Source organism: Phocoena phocoena, chromosome 11 (assembly GCF_963924675.1).
Source record: "Phocoena phocoena chromosome 11, mPhoPho1.1, whole genome shotgun sequence".
Lineage (NCBI taxonomy): Eukaryota > Metazoa > Chordata > Mammalia > Artiodactyla > Phocoenidae > Phocoena > Phocoena phocoena.
The window spans coordinates 10048386-10067165 of record NC_089229.1 but is presented as its reverse complement, the minus strand read 5'-3'; the positions used below and the strand labels follow the sequence as shown (position 1 = coordinate 10067165).

At 53.9% G+C, this 18780-nt stretch overlaps 1 protein-coding gene and 1 pseudogene across 1 annotated transcript; one reads left to right on the top strand and one right to left on the bottom strand.

The window, feature by feature from the left end:
* Positions 1 to 1501: 1501 nt before the first annotated feature.
* On the bottom strand, positions 1502 to 2186 carry LOC136130954 (succinate dehydrogenase [ubiquinone] cytochrome b small subunit, mitochondrial-like; annotated as a pseudogene).
* A 4902-nt stretch (positions 2187 to 7088) lies between these two features.
* Positions 7089 to 16459, top strand: MAFF (MAF bZIP transcription factor F). The gene is made up of 3 exons (XM_065887587.1): positions 7089 to 7287; positions 14015 to 14080; positions 14647 to 16459. Exons 2-3 carry the CDS (start codon positions 14045 to 14047, stop codon positions 15097 to 15099), a joined length of 489 nt encoding a protein of 162 aa, XP_065743659.1. The 5' UTR covers positions 7089 to 7287; positions 14015 to 14044; the 3' UTR covers positions 15100 to 16459.
* Positions 16460 to 18780: the final 2321 nt, after the last annotated feature.

Here is an 18780-nt window from a genome sequence, read left to right as displayed (position 1 = left end):
CAAACTCATTTTTCTCCCTGCTGGACCATCTCTAGCCCAGACCCAGGACCCTTGCAGACAGCAGCCCAGTGCAGGGACACCCTTTGCCAGCCCCTCCCTAGTTTGCCTTATGATTTAAAAGTAGGAAGGGAGAAGGGGGGGGGAATTGCCACGTGACAGGGGACATCTCTCTCCAACAAAGCCCATGGTTATGCCTGGCCCTGGGCAGTGGGAGAGCATGGCCCTTGAGTCAGACCACCTGGGTTCAAGTCCTCCTCTGCTGGGGACTAGCTGTGTGATATTGGGCAAGTTTCCTCACCACTCAGAGTCTCAATTTCCTCACCTGCAACATCTAACTCCTAAGATGTGGGAAGAGGATTAAGGGCATGAGGCACACCCAGCAACAGGAGGGTACTCCCTGGACAGTTAGTGAACCCATAAATCAGTCAGAACCTCAGCTTGCCTTATTTATTTACTTTTTATTATATAGCATTCGATTTTTTTAAAACTTTACCTTCATAGAATACATTTTCACATTAGAGATTCCCACAGTGGGAAAAAAACAACTTACTACTTATAATTTTATATTTGTGGACAGATTATTTTAGGACCAGTAAAACAAACACATTTGAGGATTAAGTCTCAGTTTAGAATCTGTAACAATTTGAAACGTCTATAAAGGGACCTCTTCCCTCCGTGGAACTTCTCTATATTCAGAAACTCTCCAGGCTCTTCTTCCTAGTATTTAGAAATCAGTAATGTGAAATATCAACATTTCTAATTTTCAAATTTCCCCGGGACACAGAACCATTGGTAACTGGTATCAACTGAACAGAGAGGGGATGTTTGCAAAAACTAAACACTGCCTAAATTTCTGCCAAGCCTTTACTTACGAAATAACAGTCTTCCCCTTTCTCCACCATCCTAGGACAAACATAGATGCTTGATCGGGTATTGAGAGTAATAAAGCTGATTTCCCTCTAAGAGTTTGATAAATTAAAAGGGAAAAGCTCATATATAATGTTTAGTTATACTGTGAGTCTTGTGAGAAGCTGAGAGACACCCCATTAACTCCCCAGCATACAGAACTCAGTCTGACAGCTTTTTGGATGCAACTCCTCTCACATCTTTCCTCAAAGATTACATTCTAAAAATAACCAGGAGGGGACTTCCCTGGTGGTCCAGTGGTTAAGAATCCGCTTTCCAGTGCAGGGGATCCCACATGCCGTGGGGCAACTAAGCCCTTGCACCACAACTATTGATCCTGCACACCACAACTAGAGAGAAGCCCGCGCACCGCAAGGAAAGATCCCGCGTGCACAGCTAAGACCCGACGCAGCCAAAAAATAAATAAATTAATTAAATATTTTAAAAATTAAAAAAATAACCAGGTGATTAGGAGAAGAGGTTTGTCTCACCAGTGGACTTATCTGTTATTGCCTTGTTATTGTGAGTTGAATGGCATGACGGAGCAAAGGCGAGCTGGTCTACAATCAATTCTCAAGGTATTACGTCTAAAGGGTCAGAGCTTCCACAGCACAGCCACAGCTTTGCAGGTGCCCACATCTTGATAGTTGAAATAACAAAGCCCACCCAGCAAAGGTGAAAGCCGAGGGCACCAAAAGGCCTGCCTTGACAGCTTTCTGCCATGCATCCCCTCGAACATACAGCTGGTCCAATGCCTCAGTGACTATGAAGAGTGAGGGCTGTCGCCAGGAAGTAGTGCATCGCAGAGCAAGGATTCAAATAAGCAGCTGGGGGACTTCCCTGGTGGTCCAGGGATAAGACTCTGCTCTCCCAATGCAGGGGGCCCAGGTTCGATCCCTGGTCCGGGAACTAGATCCCACATACATGCCGCAACTAAGAGTTCGCATGCCGCAACTAAGGAGCCCGCCTGCCACACCTAAGACCCAGTGCAACCAAATAAATAAATATTAAAAACAAACAAAACACAAATAAGCAGCTGGAAGTAGGCCCAGGAGCAAAACACTGACAATCCTCTCACCAATCCAGTGGAGAGATGCAGCCTTGGAAGCAGAACGGTGGTTGGGTGACAGGTGAATATGCTGTGTTCCACACCATCCTGGGGTAGGTCGGTCCTAGAGAAATGCTGAGACCTGAGCCAGTCTGACCACTGGGATTTAGAGGAACAGAGCTCGTCCTCCTCCGGCACCACAGAGGACACTCAGCCTCCAGAGAGTCCCCATGTCGCTCCTGAAGGCTCAAGGTCATCCCCAGAACGTCAGCTTTAAAATGAGGATGATTGTTTCTGCACCACCGTTCCGCCTCACTGGGGAGGGCTATGGTAAGAAGGAAAAGTTGAATTTATAAAGATATTGAAATGTGATAAAAAGTACAGATAATTTTTGTTTCGGATGATTGTTTTGTTTAGCAGTGGGAGAAAAGATACACTATGGGAAAATATATACTATGCAAACAGGTTTAGGCATTTAGCACTGTGCTTGGCTCAAAGGAAGCATCTCGTAAACGTAATAGGAATAAGTATAGTCAGAAGTAATAAGCTGTAAGAAGAAACTGATATGGGCCGTGCGGTGGGTGGAAGAACTGGGACAATATAAGGTGCCTGAAGGTGCCGAAAGGGATGCCTCTGATTATCACTCCCACCTAGTAGAGGGCCCTGCAGGAAATGTGGGACCCAGCCCAGCTGATGGAGCTGCCCTGCAGAGCGGGGCAGGGAAGGCCCCAGGGTCCAGGGACAGGCATTCATGGGGGCCTGGAAATCAAATCTCAGGGCAGGAAGGGCCTCCAGAGAACACTCAACAGGGGAACCTTGAAGCCAAACCTGGTCTCCTCCATAGCAGCCCAGCTTCTAGCTGTTTTAGGAGGAGGGACATTCTGCAGAGTCAACTTTCATGTGAAGAAAGTTTACTGTGGTTTGAGATTGTTTAAAAACCACTGCCCTAATTCTACACTCTCACTCTGCAGGTGGAAAACTGAAGCTCGGAGCAAGGAATGCCCCACTCTGGGGTCAGCCAGGGGTGCGATCTGAGCTGCAGATCCTGGCTTGGGTCAAGCCTGGTTACTGAGCCGCTACTATCGGGCAAGGTGCCTACTGTGCACCAGGGTCCCACAGGGACCTGCTTGGGCGCTGTTTGGTGTTTTGGACCCTCGAGCAGGTGAACAGGGACTAGCTGGGCCGGTTAGAGGTCTGCTGGACTGTGCTGGCAGAGGGTGGCTCTATCCCTAGAAACTGGCGACAAGGCCACTCCCTGTTGACAGGAGGTGGGGTCTCTGGGCAGGGTGAGGTCTTCACTGGCTTCGAGTCACTCACCTGGGGAAGACGCAGGTTCTCAGAGGGAGTGTCCTAGGGGACTCCAGAGGACTCATCTCTCTCTAACCCAATATTTATTCCACACGAGACACTGTGCCCCATGCTTCTAAGTGTGAACCCATGAAATTGTTTCACAATCTATGAAGCAGGCGCTATTAGTAAACCCAGGTTACAAAGGAGGCACGGAGAGGTTAAGTCACTCAGCTCGTGGTGGGTGAGGCTGGGATTTGAGCCCACAGGCTAACTTGAGAGCCCCTACTTAATTTTTCTTTTTTTTTGGCCGGGCCGAGTGGCTTGCAGGATCTTAGTTCCCCCACCAGGGATTGAACTCAGGCCCTCAGTAGTGAAACCCTGGAGTCCTAACCACTGAATCGCCTGAGAGCCCCTACCTTAAACTAACAAACAGGGACTTCCCTGGGGGTCCAGTCGTTAGGACTCCACACTTCCACTGCAGGTGGTACAGGTTCGATGGGGGAACTAAGATCCCGCATGCCGCGTGGTACGGCCAAAAAAGAACCAACCAAACAAAAACCTACTCCTTTATTAAACCAAAAATTGCAGGAATGATAGAGAATTTCTATATGCACTTCACCCAGATTCCCCAATTGTAAATATTTCATCACATTTTCTCAATAATCCGCTCTCTCTCAATCTCGTTTTGAACCATTTGAGAGTAAATTGCAGATAGATGCCCCTTACCTCTAAGCACTTCCGTGTGTGTTACCTAAAATCGAGGACATTCTCTACCATGACCATAGGACAATGATCAAAACCAGGAAATTAACATCGATACGATACTATTATCTAGGGTTCAGACCTTATTCAGATTTTACTAATTATCTTCATAACGTCCTTCATGACGAAAGAAAATTCTGGGTCCCACGTTGCGTTCGATCATCTCCTCTGGCTCCTTTAATCTGGAGCAGTTCCCCTTTCTTTATCTTTCATGATCCTGTCACTTTTTCTCAGCATAGAGTTCCAGTTATTTTATAGAACTTCTCTCAATTTAGGTTTGTCTGATGTTTCCTCATGGGGAGAGCGATCGTATGAATTTCTGGCAGGAACACCACAGAAGTGATGCTGTCTCCTTCTCCATGAATCGTTTAGGAGCTACACATGTCAATTTGTCCCATTCCTGGTGATATTAACTTTGGTCACTTAGTGAAGATGGTACCTGCCAGGTTTCTCACTCTATTTGTAATTAATAATTGTCCATGGAGAAATACTTTGGACCCATGTAATATCACGTTCCTCATCAAATTTTTGTGTCCACTGGTGATTCTTTGAGGAATCAATTATTACTTTGTGGTCTTAATTGTCATTTTCTAATTCTGTCCTTCTTTTTACTTGAAGGACGAGTTTTCTCATTTATTTATTCATATCAGTTTGGATTCCTCTCTTATTCGGTAGGTTATAATCCATGGTTACTGTTACTTCTTTTGATGTTCAAATTGTCCCAGATTTGGCCATTAGGAACCCCCTTCAAGCCAGAGAGCTCCCACTTTTAAATATGACATTGCACCATGTCCCTTGACCTTGACCAGAAAGGGAGACACATCCGTGGGGAGCAGTCCCTGCTGGGTGGATACTGAAGCCCTGACCCCCTAATGCAGGCAGGCAGGGGATGGGAGAGGGTTTAGGCAGCCTGGTGTCCAGGGGTGTTGTGCAGACCCACTGGGGATTCATTCACTAGCTGAGCACCTACTATGACCTCAGCTTTTGAAAAGCTCATTGAAAATGGAGGGTAAAGAAACCAATCGCAATTGTGCAGTTTCTAAAACTGAGAACTTTTTACCCCAAGAGGTAACATGAGTGGCTCTCCTTGATATGTAAATATAAGGTAAGGGGAATTGTTTGAGTGCCAGACATAACTGCTGCAATATTTGGTCACTTGGGAAGCTAGTGGGCCAACCTGCATATGAAACCCAAGGCTTTTGGGAGGTAAGGGATAGATGTCACAATCCCAGGTGGACAAAGGCCCACAGCCCAGAGGCAAGGAAGCATAGCAAGGGCTCTGAAATCAAAGTACACTACATCAAAGGAAGAGGGAGCCTTGCTGGTGACCAGGGCTCCACACAAAGACCTCCTAGTTAGGGAGGTCCTATGCCCTACTCAGTAAGATAAGGTAGGTGCTGTGTTGTCAGTTTCAAAAAAAAAAGACATGGCTCTTGGAGTGACAGCAGGCACTTCAGGCAATGGAAACACCATGAGCAAAGAAAAGAAGGAACTGGGACACTCTCCCGTTTTGCCCCCAAAGCCGCCTCTTTTGGGTGGAGCTCCAGGCCCTGAATACATCCCCACATTTATGCTGGGCCCCACCCAGTTGGACAGAGCCCCAAACGTCTGGATCAGGAATTAGTTAGGTCTGGATTCAAACTCAAGTTCTTATACTTCCTGGCTGGGTGACTTTGGAAAGTCACTTTACCTCTCTGAGCCTTCACTCATTTATTTCTTCAACGTGCGTTTATTGAAGGCTTACTATGTACAGAGCACTGCTCTAGGTACAGGACGTGAAGTGGTCAGCAAGATAGACAAGGTTCTACCTTCATGAAATTTACATTCTGGTTGAAGACTGACACTGAATAATAAGCAAATACATAAGCAAGATAATACCCTATGGGAATATTAAAGTAGTATAAAAACGAATTTCAGAGGTGGGGGCTCCTTTAGCCAGGGCTGTCAGGAAAGACGTCTCTGAGGCAGGGACATCTGAGCTCACCTGAAAGATGAGAAAGAGCCAGGCAGTGAACAGAAGAGGAAACAGCAAGTGTGGCAGGAATGCCGCAGTGCCGCAGACCTGTGGCAGGAATGAGCTTGGTGTGTTTGAGGAACAGTAAGAAGGGCAGTGTGGCTGAAGAGTAGTGGTGAGGGGAGAGAGACGGGAGGTGAGGCTGCAGCGCTGGGTAGAGGCCAGATGGCTTAGGGTCCTGTATGCCAAAGAGAGGAGTACAGTTTATATTCTAAATGCAAAGGGAAACCTTTGAGGGCGTTAAGCCAGAGGGTGGGAGAGTGTGAAACAATCTGATCTTTGTTTCGAGAAGAACATTGGTGTGCAAAGAAAGCCTTTAGGGGCAAAGTGAAGAAGTTATCAGGAGCCCTCCGCCATTGTCCAGGTGAGTTGATGGTCCCTGGATCAGGTGGTAGGACTGGGGGTGGCCAGAAGCGGTCAGATGCAGGGTAGTGTTGGAGGTGGAGCCAGCCTGACTCATGAAGTGAAGAGGAAGGAGAAAGGGATGCAGCAAGGCTCCTAGGTCTGGGCTTGAACAGCTGATGTGGGAGAGACTGGAGGTGTGGGTTGCTGAGGTAGGGTTAATGCTCAGGAGTTGGATTTTGGCCGTGCAGGGTATGCAGGCCCCATCTGGTACCCACGTGGAGGCGTTGAGTGGGCAGTTGGATACAGTCTGAAACTCAGAGAAGCTGTTCGCTCTGGAAATACAAATTTGGAGCTCCTGAGCCTATAGATGGCATTTAAAACCACGAGACTAGATGAGATCATCAAGGCAGAGGGTGTAGGTCGAAAGGAGGCCCAGAACTGTCGACTGTAAAATGAGACAAATGACACCTTCATCCGAGCGGCTCTAGTGAGGTGTCACGTGAACGCCCCTAGCCGCACTCTAACTGGGATTGAAAATTCTGGGGGCGGGGCTTGGCTGTGGGCGGGGTCTTCCGGGGGCGGAGTTGGCCGGGGGCGGGGCTGAGGAGCTGGGAGCGCACTGCGGGGCCGGGGGGGGCGGGGCGGCCGGGGAGGTGACGTCACCGCATGACTGAGTTTTTATGAATGAAAGGAATCCTATGAGTGAGTAATTCCGGGAAGCTCGCCTTACAACTCCGCGCGGCCCCCTGCGCTTCCCGCCCCACAACAAAACTCGGCGCGTCGCTCCCGGGAGCTGGGCTCGGAGCGACCCGCGGTCGGGACCTGAGGGGAGACTGACCAGGGCGCGGGCCGGGACAGCAGCTCGGAAGGCAGCGGGACCCGCGAGTGCCAGGGACGCCAGGCGAAGCAGGCCGAGAGGCGGGTGAGTGTCGCTGGTCCTGGACCGGGACGGGCGCGCGGGACCCGGAGGCGGCAGGGTCTCCGCACCCCGGGAACGTGCCTGGGGCAGGGCGCCGGGGCTCACTCAGTCGGTGCTCCCGTGGATCCCTCGCTGGGACGACTGGCTTGAGGAGTTGGTGGGGGGGGGAAGGGCAGAGGTCCGGCGGGGCCGAGACGCGGCCGAAGCAAGCTTGGCGGGGTGCGGGGGTTATGGGCCCCATTTGGGGGGCGCAGGCCGAGAGGCGGCGAAGCCAGGCAGGAAGGGACAGCGCGGGCTGGCGAGCGTCAGCGTCCGCCCAGGCGGGGCCGGGAGCGGTGTGTGAAAGTACGTGACTCGGTGAGAACAGTCCCTGGACCGGTGCCCGCGGGCCGTGCGTGCGCGGTTTGTTTACGTCCGAGGGCGGCCGTGCGTGTGTGTTCCCTGGCCACCTTCCTGGGTATGCCGTCAGGTGCGTGCTTGCGCCGTGTACCTTGGGGAGTGTGCGTGTGTGTGTGAGTGTGTGTGTGTGTGTGTGTGTGTGTGTGTGTGTCCGCGCGCTCCCAGGAGGATAAGGACCCTGGCGCCTGTGTACCAGCGGAGCGTACCTCGGAGAGAGAGTGACCACAGGAATAAACACGGAATAGGGACGCAGCTAGAGAAGCGCCCCAGTCCATAGTCACAAGGGGTCCGGGAATTCTCTCCCGGGTTGTCTCCTCTCCACCAGCCGGCGGCGTTCAGGCCCTTGCTCTCCCCGGAGTTTCCCAGGACCGCAGCCATGTGACCCGCGGTGTTTGTCCCCCGCCCAGAGCCGGCGCCTTCAGCCACAGGGTGGGGCGAAATATCAAAGATCCCACCGGGCTCGTCTGGGCGACGAGGTGAGGGGGCCACTCCTGGCCCCAGCACCCTAGTGGGTCTGGCAACAAAGTAGGCTGGGGTCCAGGTCCTTGTCCCAAGGTTTTCTGGCTAGCTGGGGGAAGACAGACTCTCCCCTCAGGACTCTCCTTCATCCCCAGGGTTGCCCAACCCTTCAGTCTCAGGAGAAACAGGAAGAGCCAGAAAAACCCACGGCAAAAGTCGGAGGTAGGAAGGGATACCACGCTTCCTCTGGGTGGTCTGGGTTCTAGAGGTTGTACCTGCTGGGTCAGGGAGGGTGAGAACCCAAGGTTGGGGTGGAGCTGGTTTCTGCACTCCTGGTGGTTTCAGTTCACAGGTGGGACTAGTCAGACAGACCTATGGATGACTGGACCTGAGGAGATAGTTGAGGGCCTGGGCCAGGCATGGAAAATAAGCAGTGGGACTGCTGGTCTTGGTGCATGAGGGGGTAATGCGTGAGGGGTGGGGCCCTCAACCTCACCCCACCCCCTCCCCATCAGCCCCCTGCTGAGGGAGGCTGAGGGGTGGGCTGGGGGTTAGGGATTCCTTGGTCCTATTCTGCCCTCCCTGTCCTCCCACCCACAAGGCTACAGAATCATGGGGGTTGGGAGGAGGGCATTGAGCTTGATTAGATTACCTTTTTTTAAAAAAATAAATTTACTTTATTTATTTATTTTTGGCTGCATTGGGTCTTCGTTGCTGCATGTGGGCTTTCTCTAGTTGCAGCGAGGGGGGGCTGCTCTTCGTTGCCGTGCGTGGGCTTCTCATTGCAGTGGCTTCTCTTGTTGCAGAGCACAGGCTCAAGGCACATGGGCTCAGTAGTTGTGGCTCCCAGGCTCTAGAGCGCAGGCTCAGTAGTTGTGGTGCACGGGCTTAGTTGCTCCGCGGCATGTAGGATCTTCCCGGACCAGGGATCAAACCTGTGTCCCCTGCATCGGCAGGCGGATTCTTAACCACTGAGCCACCAGGGAAGTCCGATCAGATAAACTTTTAACTTTGAATCTTTGAGCAGCTACCACAGCTGGGAACTTCCATGTCCCCATCTGCAACAGGAACTAGGTAACATCCAAGGTGGTAGGATGGGAGTAGAATGGGGGAGGTATGGCAGCCTGCACACACAGACTAATTTCCAGGGGAACTGTGGGAGAGAAAGCAGAGCTGACCACCCCGGGCTGAGGCCAAGGGTGTCCAGAAGTATGTGGGGTCCAAGTAAGGGAGGCGGCCGCCAGGAGCACAGGAATCAAGCAGGCCCATCCTCAAAGCTGGGCAAGAAACATCCCTGCATAGGGCTAGGGACCAGGGGGTTGGGGGGCAAGAGGGAATGGCTGGTTGACTCAGTCATAGATGGAAAGCTAGTACTGAGAGGTTTAACCTCCCATGGAACCACCCCTGGGCCTTCAGTAGGGTCCAGGACCCAATGTCGGCTCCCTTGGCCTCTATGCCTCCCTCAGTCCTAACACTTTTAGCCTGCATTGCCGTGGAGCCCATCAAGGCCTAGATGCTGGGGATAACATGGTGAACAAATCAGATCCAAAGCCTGCCCTCTGGGAGCTTACAGTCAAGGAAGGGAGATGAAGTTGAAGGAAGAGCCACTAACCTAAATGTAAAACCACAGCTGAGATGGGTGGTATGAGGGAGAAGTCACTGTGGTTAGAAAGTATATAACAGAGCTCTGATTTAGCCAGGGCAATCAAGGAAGGCTTCCCTGAGGAGGTGACCAGTCAGCCAGGTTGTCAGTTCAAGTGATGATCATCTATGAATGCCTTGAGGGCAGGGGCTTTGATTCAACTTTGGGTCTGAGGAAGCCCAGCACTGATCCTGGCACCTACAGGGTAGGTGCTTCTTGGGTGTTTGCTGATTGAATGAATGAATGAGCACTGGGTCAGTATTCTGGTAGAACTCCACAACACCTAGAGAAAAAGCCCTGGGAACCCCAGGGAAGCAAGAAGCCTGGGCATGGGCTGTAGGATTCTTGAAGCAGTTTTTCCAAAGCGAGCAGATACTTCAGGGTCCAGGTGACATCCTCCCCCCACCCCCCTCCACACACACCCCGTGTGACCCTCTAGGAAAAGTGCAGAGATGGTAGAGTTTACTGGGTGCTCATTCATTTATTGTCAGCCTGAGGATCCTGGAAGAGAGTGGGGAGAGAACATAGTGGAGGCCCAAAGGGCTGGAAGGGAGGCTGGCGTCCTAGGGTTTTGAAATGGGCCGAACATGATCAGGTTTATAGGCTTGTGTCAGTAATGCTCCCTCTGACAGCTCTTGGGGGAGGATAGATGGTGGGGTCAGAGGTGGAGGCAGGCACAACTAGAGGCCAGTGAGGAGGTGGCTTTGGTCATGGTTCAGCTGAAAGAGGAAGTGGTCCCTGGCTATGCAAGTGGAGCAGAGGGAGGGTTGAGGCTGATAGTCTCTGAGTTTGTGTTCTCATGCCCCTGCCCCCAAGAAGCCTTCCCTGATTTCCTTTCCCTTCCTCCAGGGTCTCTACTCTGCTAGTGGTCTTGGAGCTCCATTCTGGGCCAGAAGCTGACACTCTAAACTCTGAGACTGTCAGTGCTAGGAGGTACCTTAGGCTTGGTGGTTTTGCGTGTTGGGCCCAGAGAGAGGGAGTGGCGTACCTGAAGTCACACAGCAGGTGTGAGCAGGTGGTAGAACCTGAGCTGGACCCCCAGGCTCCCACTTCCCAGCTGGGTTCTCCCAGCTTTGCTCCCCTTCCAGCAGGGAGGAGGCTCCACCAGTGCTGGCTGCCAAGGCCCAGGAAAACACATTTTTTCCCTCTGTCCTCACAGAGGAAGCAAAATGGCTCAGCAGTCAGTGAATAGCCCATGCCAGCGGGTGGGCCGTCTACTAGGGGGCCGGGGATGTGGCTGCTGACTGGGCAGGGCAGCTGTCAATCCCCCAAGAGAAAGTTCATTCTCCAGGCCTCCAAGGGAATGTTAGGAACCTGCAGACCCCAGAAGTCAGCTCTGCGGGCCTCAAGAAGAAAAAGGGAAGAAGCAGGGCTGGGGGCGTGGGGGAAGTGCGGTGACTGGCAACGAAGAAAGAGCCCTGAGCTGGGGGTCGGGACTCCTGGGTTCCAGCCCACCACTGCCACCAAACAGCTGCCCTGTTGCTTCAGTTACAGAACAAGGAGGTTGGAACAGCTGCTGTCTCAGGTCCCAGGTCTACCGGACTGGCCGAGGCAGCCTGGTGGAGGACCCTGGCCCCTTGGCTGACAGCCCAGCAGCCCCTGGCCTGAAGTTGGAGGCTGAAAGCCTGAGGTTATCAGAAAGGTCCCCCTTCTTGTGACTTTCCCTCTGTGGTTGCCTGACTTTGCTGAGCTAGGACATTCCTGCGCAAACATAGGTACCTCAGCTGACATCCAGCATGTGCTTGAGGCTGCTGAGGGGAGGTCAGGGGGAGGAAGATGAAAGGAGGGAAGAACAGGTTCAGAGCTTCCCTAGGGCCCCAGCCAGCAGAGGGGGTGGGGCCTTCAGCCACTAGATAGAAGAGGGCATGGCCAACAGTTTCCTCTTGGGCCTAATCTGGAGGGCTGCGTTGACGAGGATTCTGAGGTTGTGTCCAACCTCAGTGGGAAAAAGTGCTGTGATTGATTACTGATGTCTGTGTTAGGAGTGGAGGGAGGGGTGATGGTGAGATAAACCAACCGTCTGCCACTGCTGATCTTGTCTAAGCCTCTTGTATTTTACACGCTAATACTATGATGATTGTCCCCACTTTATAAGTGAGGAAGCCAAGGTCCAGAGAGGAAAAATGACTTATCTGAGGGGACATGCCTCCCAAGTTCTGCATCAGCCATAGCACCCTGTGCTCAGCACCCAGCAGGCTCTTAGTTAACCTATGTCAGGAGAGGCTTCCCCTCTCCCATTAGGCTCTCCGCGTAGCCCAGACTGCCTGGGTGTCACCTAACACCCCAGCTCCCTGAACAACCGGCCAGGGGGCCTGGATATCTGTATGTCATTTGCATATCCCTAACAGACCCAATACAAATCCTAGCACATCAGAGCTGGGCAGCCTCGTAGACTGGCAAGTCCTCCGCTTCACAGGGTTGGGGAAACAGGGCCCAGAGAGGGTGCCCTGTAAGGGCCACACTGGGAGGAGACACGTGGCTCAATGTGGCCTCAGTCCCAGGATCCACCCCCTGTTAGCTGTGTGACCCTGGACTACTCTATTGACATCTCTGGCCTCACAGGGTTGTTGGGAGAACTGGGGTGATGATGGTGTGAAAGGGATCAGGATTCAGTCCTGGGGCCTTTACAGGTGTTCAGAATTCCTCCTGATTTGGGGGGAGGCAGCCATTCACAGGCTGTGTGACTTCAGGCAAGAGATGCCCCTCTCTTGTCTCCACCTCCCCCTGGGTGAAGTGAGGAGGCAGGGGCCAGACGGTCTCTCAGGACCTTTCCTGTGTGGCTCTGGCCAGCCGGAGCTGCCAAATCAAAGCGAGGTCCCAGGAACTGCTACAGGCCCAACCCCTCCTGGACAGACTCGCCAATTCTAATAACCACCCAGGTGCTCACTGACCTCTCTGGTTTGTACCACTTAGTTCCACCAAAACCCTGCGAGGCAGGTATTGTTTGCATCCTACAGATGGGAGAGTGGAGACCCAGAGAGGTGGAGGGGCTTGCCCACAGTCACACAGCCTGGGGAAAAGAGAGATGGGACTCAAACCCAGGCTTTACCCTTAATCCCATGTTCCTCTCCCGTACCCCACCTGGGAGCCAGTCATGAGGATAGAATCCCTTCTGCTCCCTTCCCATCCTCCTGGTGTCTGTGTACCATCCCTGCCATGCAGAAGCCAGGAGGCAGATGGAAAGCAGGAAGAATCGGAGGTAGGGCCAAGAGGTTTGTCTCTCGATGGTATTCAGCGGGGCTTGGGCTTGGCGTTCGATTCAGACTCTGACAAGCTGGGTGACGGACGGTGTCATAGACCCATCCATGCTTCACCGGTGCCTGCTCCCTGCCAGCCCCTGTGCTGGCAGCCTCAGCACCCAAAGCTGCCTGGGCCTGGTTCTTGCCTGTGGAGCTCCCTGTCTGGTAGGGAGTCAAGGAAACAGACCATTACAACGTAGGGGAGAACTGCTGGGGTGGGTGGTGTTGAACAAGTCCTAGGAGCCTGGGAGGGCTTCCTGGAGGAAGAGATGTCTACGTCCAGGGCAGAAGGCTGAATAGTAGGGTCTGCCAGATAAAGTGGGGGTGGGGGGAGAAGTGTCACAAGGTTTGGGGCGGCCCAAAGGCAAGAAAGCATAGGGTGAGAGGAAGTGTAAGTAATTCTGGGACTTCCCTAGTGGCACAGTGGTTAAGACTCCGTGCTCCCAATGCAAGGGGCCCAGGTTCGATCCCTGGTCATGGAACTAGATCCCACATGCATGCCACAGCTAAGGAGCCCACGTGCCGCAACTAAGGAGCTTGCCTGCCGCAACTAAGCCCCAGCACAACCAAATGAATAAATTAAATAACTAAATATTAAAAAAAAAAAAGAAGAAATTCCTTGTGGCTGGAGTGCCGAATGGAGGCGGGCAGTAGTGGGAAATGAGTCTGGGGTGCCTGTGGGTTAGTAAATGGGGTTATGTGATATGGCACAAGGAGTGGTTTAGCTGGATAGTTAGACCTTTTTGAACAGGTGGCACTGAGCAAAGACCTAAATGATGAAGAGTCTGGAAGAGAACAGTAAAGAGAACAGCAAAGGCCCTGAGGCTGGAATGAACCACTCAGTGAGGCCACTGTGGCTGGACCACTGGGGCAGAGGAAAGTGGTATGAGATGAGTTGTAAGACAGCAGGGGCCTTGAATGCCAAGGTAGTGTGTTTGGGTTTTATTCCAAGTGGGAAAAAAAACTGACCTTGGCCTCCTGTCTCCCCTAGGTCTCAGCCCAGAGGGCACCTTCTGCAAACATGTCTGTGGATCCCTTATCCAGCAAAGCCCTGAAGGTGAGAAGGCAGCCCTTATTGTCTCTGGTCCTCCCCTCCCTCCCTGCCCCCGCTGAGCTCCCATCCCAACTTCCCCTCTGGAATCCCCAAGAGTGGCTCAGCACTCATGAAGCCACTGAAAGGGCCCCGGGCTGGGAAACCAAGAGGCCAGGGCTCTGGCCACAGGCTGTGTGCCCCGAGGCAGGTCACTTCCCTCTCTGGACCTGCTTCCCCATGGAACAACGTTCCCTGGGCTGTAGGACTTCAAAGTGCTTTCCTGGGTTTCTCTGGCTGAGTCCAGGCCCGGTCGCTGGGTTAGAATCTGGGCTGAGCTCTGGGGTGGCTCCTTTTGTGTTCAGATCCCGGTTTGGCCCGGTTTCCCCTTTCGGGATTACTGCTCCCCTTCCGAGTCTTGGAGCAAGTCCAGCCACCACCTCAGTGCCCCTGGCGGTGAAGGGGGAATACTAGCGGTGGAGGGGGAGCCGTCCCCAGCACCTGCTGCGCGCCAGGTCCAGAGCTCTGGGCCCGCAGGTCGCACTGTGACCCTGGGTCTCAGTTTCCCCATGCACCCGACCTGCTGCCCGCAGATCAAGCGCGAGCTGAGCGAGAACACGCCGCACCTGTCCGACGAGGCGCTGATGGGGCTGTCGGTGCGCGAGCTGAACCGGCACCTGCGCGGGCTCTCAGCCGAGGAGGTGACGCGGCTCAAGCAGCGGCGCCGCACACTCAAGAACCGCGGCTACGCAGCCAGCTGCCGCGTGAAGCGCGTGTGCCAGAAAGAGGAGCTGCAGAAGCAGAAGTCGGAGCTGGAGCGCGAGGTGGACAAGCTGGCGCGCGAGAACGCCGCCATGCGCTTGGAGCTCGACGCGCTGCGCGGCAAGTGCGAGGCGCTGCAGGGCTTCGCCCGCTCCGTGGCCGCCGCCCGCGGGCCCGCCGCGCTGGTGGCTCCGGCCAGCGTCATCACCATCGTCAAGTCAGCCCCGAGCCCCGGCCCCGCCCCCGGTCCGGGCCCCGCCCCCGGCCCCGCCGCCTGCTCCTAGTGGCCGCCGAGCCCCGCTCGCTCCGCCCACGCCCATTCCCCAAACCACAGGCCCCTCTGACCCCAGCTGCCTTCCCTAAGTGCCTAAGCGCAGTCTCTGTCTCCAAGTGCCATATCTCTGCAGCCACCAGCCCCCGTGGTGAACACACACGTTCCCCTCCCCAGAGCCTGTCTTCTCCTGCGGCCCCTGAAACTGGGACCTAATGGCCCCGGGGAGGGGCAACGGTGATGAGATAGGAGGTAGGTGGGGTCGGGGTCTGGGGTTTCCTCTGGTAGAAAATTTCAGACTTCTTAGTTTGGGAGGAGGGGATACAGAGCGGATGAGAGAAGGGCCATCGAGGGGAAGACGGCCACCCCTCATTTTGTAACAGCTCAGCTTGTGCCATCAGCCCCTCCCCACCCGCCAGGGATACAGGACTAGGCTTGGCCCGGTATGGGTCTTGTGGGGCTGTCTAGCTGGGAAGCTGATGCTCCCGCCTCCGCCTTGCACCCGGATGCCTGGCCTTCCAAAGCTGGAAGACTCATTAGAAATCACCTAGTGAAGCCCACTTAACAGATGAGAAAACAGGCCTCTATCGGACGTGCCCAAGGCCACATATGCTTAGTGGTTGAGCTGGAACCCTGTCTTCCCACGCTGCCCTGAGATTCCAGCCATGGTTGTCAGGGGGACAGCGGCCAGGGCCTGAACAGGTGGTGAAAGGGCCTCCGTGGCCTGGGAGATGGCTCTCTGTGAGTCAGGTGAAGAGAAGTAGAGGGAGAGAGAAGGTGATGCAGATGGAAGAGAGGGAAGGAGCTGGCCAGGCTCAACCCTGGGCTCTCCCTGCAGCCAGGGAGCTGGCCAGCCAAAGAGAAAGGGGACCAAGGAGGTGACCACTTTGGCGGTGGGGAGATGAGAAGACAGATCCTATGGTTCTGCAGCCTGGGATAGGGGTCCCTAAAGGGAAGGGTCCCACCTGTCCACCCTGTGGGATGGGGGCTGACCACTGCCATTGATCGCCATTCTCTTGGGAAGCCCGGCTCGAGCCTTCCCCCGCCTGCCCGCCCCCAACTATACAGCTCCTCCTCCCTGCTGTTTATTTATTGCACGAATCTAAGTTATTCTCCCCAGCCAGAGCCCAGCGCCCACTGCCCGGGAAAAGTGGTGTGTGGCCCTGAGCTGGACTTTATATTTTATATCTGCAAATAAATCACATTTTATCTTATACTTAGGAGAAGCCGGATGGCAAAAACAACCAAAAAATGTTTTTTAAAAATTGCCCGGCCCCCGGAATTTATTTATTTTTCTGACTTACAGTAAGCGAGTTATCCGCCTTCTGTATTTTGTAGACTTTCTGAATAAAGTCAAGTTCTCTTTTTCCACAGTTTAGAAGTGTATGTCCTGGTCTATGTTTTTTTTGGGGGGGGGGTTCTGAATGAGGGGCCCAAGAGGGGGTTCTGCTTTCAACCCCAGACAGGCCCCTCTGCTGGGTGGGAAGTTTAGCCCCAATTTGCAGAGGAAGGAATTGTGCCCCATCACTAGCTCTCGCACCCAGGCGTGGTGCAGGGGCAGGTTAGGTGGAGGTGGAACCAGGCAGGGTGGTGCCCAAACATCTGTCCTTCCATCTGGTTGCCTGGGGCCAAGGAGCTTCCCTGGGGAAGGCAGAGCCAGGAGGATAATGATATGGGGGGTTAAATTCCCTGGGCATCCCTTCAGCAAATAAACAGCCCCACCCAGGGAGGAAAATTCCCCGATTGGAGAGTAATCTTTCCAGCCTTTCACATTGAGGTCAGATTTTCTACAGCCAAGTAAAAAACATTCTCCTCGTGTTCCAAAAGGCACTGAGAAGCAGGGAGAGAAGTAGCCTCCTCAACCCCCGCCTGCGGGCCTGAAGCACAACCGTGTGTCTCATCCTAGGCCCCAAACTCCCTGTAATTCAACCCAATCTGCTAGCCCGATGGGGTGTTCTGCGGCCTGTGGGTCAGGGAGATCGAGGTGTGTTTTTCTTTAGCCGTATGACCTTTGATGACTTATTTCACTTCTTGCAGCCTCGGTTTACCCATGTGTACAACCAAGGTACTCTAAGGGTGTAGGTGTGACAAGCACTGGGAACCTGAGGGGCTGCAAGCTTTAACACGCAGAGTGAAAGTTTACCCAGCGCACCTGAGAGCGGTGAGGAGGATTTCTGCGCGGCTGGGTACGGAGGGATGGCGGGGCTGGGAGAAGGCTGCTCCTTTGGAAACTGCAGGATCTGAGAGCTGGGGAAGGGCCAAACCACATGGTTTGGGTTGGTCCACAGGCCTTTCTCCCCTCACAGGTTGGGGCCCAGGATCCTGATCCAGAGACGCTGAGCTCAGGCCGGCAGAAAGGGCAGCAGGAAGCTGTCAGGGGGACGAGTGGAGGTTGGCTGGGCTGGGAATTGCCCCCACCCACGCTGCATTCCTGAGTGCCCCCGTCAGCCAGGCCAGGCCCCAGGAAGGCACGCGGCGGTGGTAGGAAGGTGCCAGGTGTCTGGCGCATGTCCACTGCCCCACAGGCCCTGCTCCAGGCCTCCTTACCCCTGGGGGAAGGCGCCTTGGGTCCCAGGGTGGAGGGTGGGCCCAGGGAGGCAGGAAGATAGCCTGGGAGGCGTGAGGACCCTGGGAAATCTCTTCCAACCCTGGGAGACACCTGCAGGAATGGGGCTGCCAGAGTATGGGCTCCCCCGATCTGGATGACCAAACTGGGTACAAGCTATCAACCCACTGTGCACGCCAGCCCTGTGGGGTGTTGAGGAGGGTGGACCCCTAGTGACCAAGGCTGCCACCGTGTCCCACTGGCCAGGGGAAGGGGAGACACTTTGTCCAACAGGGGCCTGGACCCCAACTTCAGTCTCTGGCAATGGGAATCGCCCCATCACCTACACCTACACCCGGAAGGAAGGGGGTTTCCTAGGACACCCTTGTCCACAACCACTAAACTCACCCCCAAACACATACGAGGGAGCCGAAGAAGAGGAAGGAAAAAGCCTTACCCACAGGCAGAGATTTCAATACAATCTATATTATCTCATATATATATTTCTTTCTCACTGTATTTGCTCACTTCTGTCACGCATTTAAAATGTCACAGAGACCAAAATAGAGTGGCTTTCTGGTGGAACTCATGGCAGTCACACACGAGATACAAAACTAGGGGACTCTGTCTTCTCATACATCATACAATTAATTTTTCAAGTATTTTTTATGTACAAAGAGCTACTCTATTGGGGAAAAAAATTAACAAAAAAATAAAAAATAAAAAGACAAGGCAGATTACACATCCTAGGAAGGAGGGGTGGAGTGGTCGGCACGTGTTCCCAGCCCCCAGCCCCCCAGGGGCTGCTAGCTCCCTGCCACGGAGCCCTGCATCCACCATGCCAGCGGGCAGGTAGCAGGGTAGGCAAAGACCAGTGGGGCAGGGAGTCAGCAGCACACTTTGGCCTGGAAGGAGAATCAGAGAAACAGATTCATGAAAGCAGATGGTGGGGGTGGATAGAGGTCCTCCTGGGACGGGTTGCCTCCTGCGTAGCCTGCCACCACTGGCCAGGCCCACCAGGGGCCTGAGAGCTGGTCTCCGGCACCAGACATGCAGGCCTCAGTGCCTGCCACCTGCAGAGCTGGCTTGGTCACTGAAGGAGGCCGGGGGACACTACTGTGATGGAACCCCCCTCCCGACCTCGGCACA

Excerpts from the sequence above, each read along its gene's own strand:
- MAFF (XM_065887587.1), top strand. The coding sequence starts at position 14,045 with ATGTCTGTGGATCCCTTATCCAGCAAAGCCCTGAAG. Across the intron at positions 14,081-14,646 it reads TATCCAGCAAAGCCCTGAAG|ATCAAGCGCGAGCTGAGCGA; the intron begins GTGAGAAGGCAG and ends TGCTGCCCGCAG.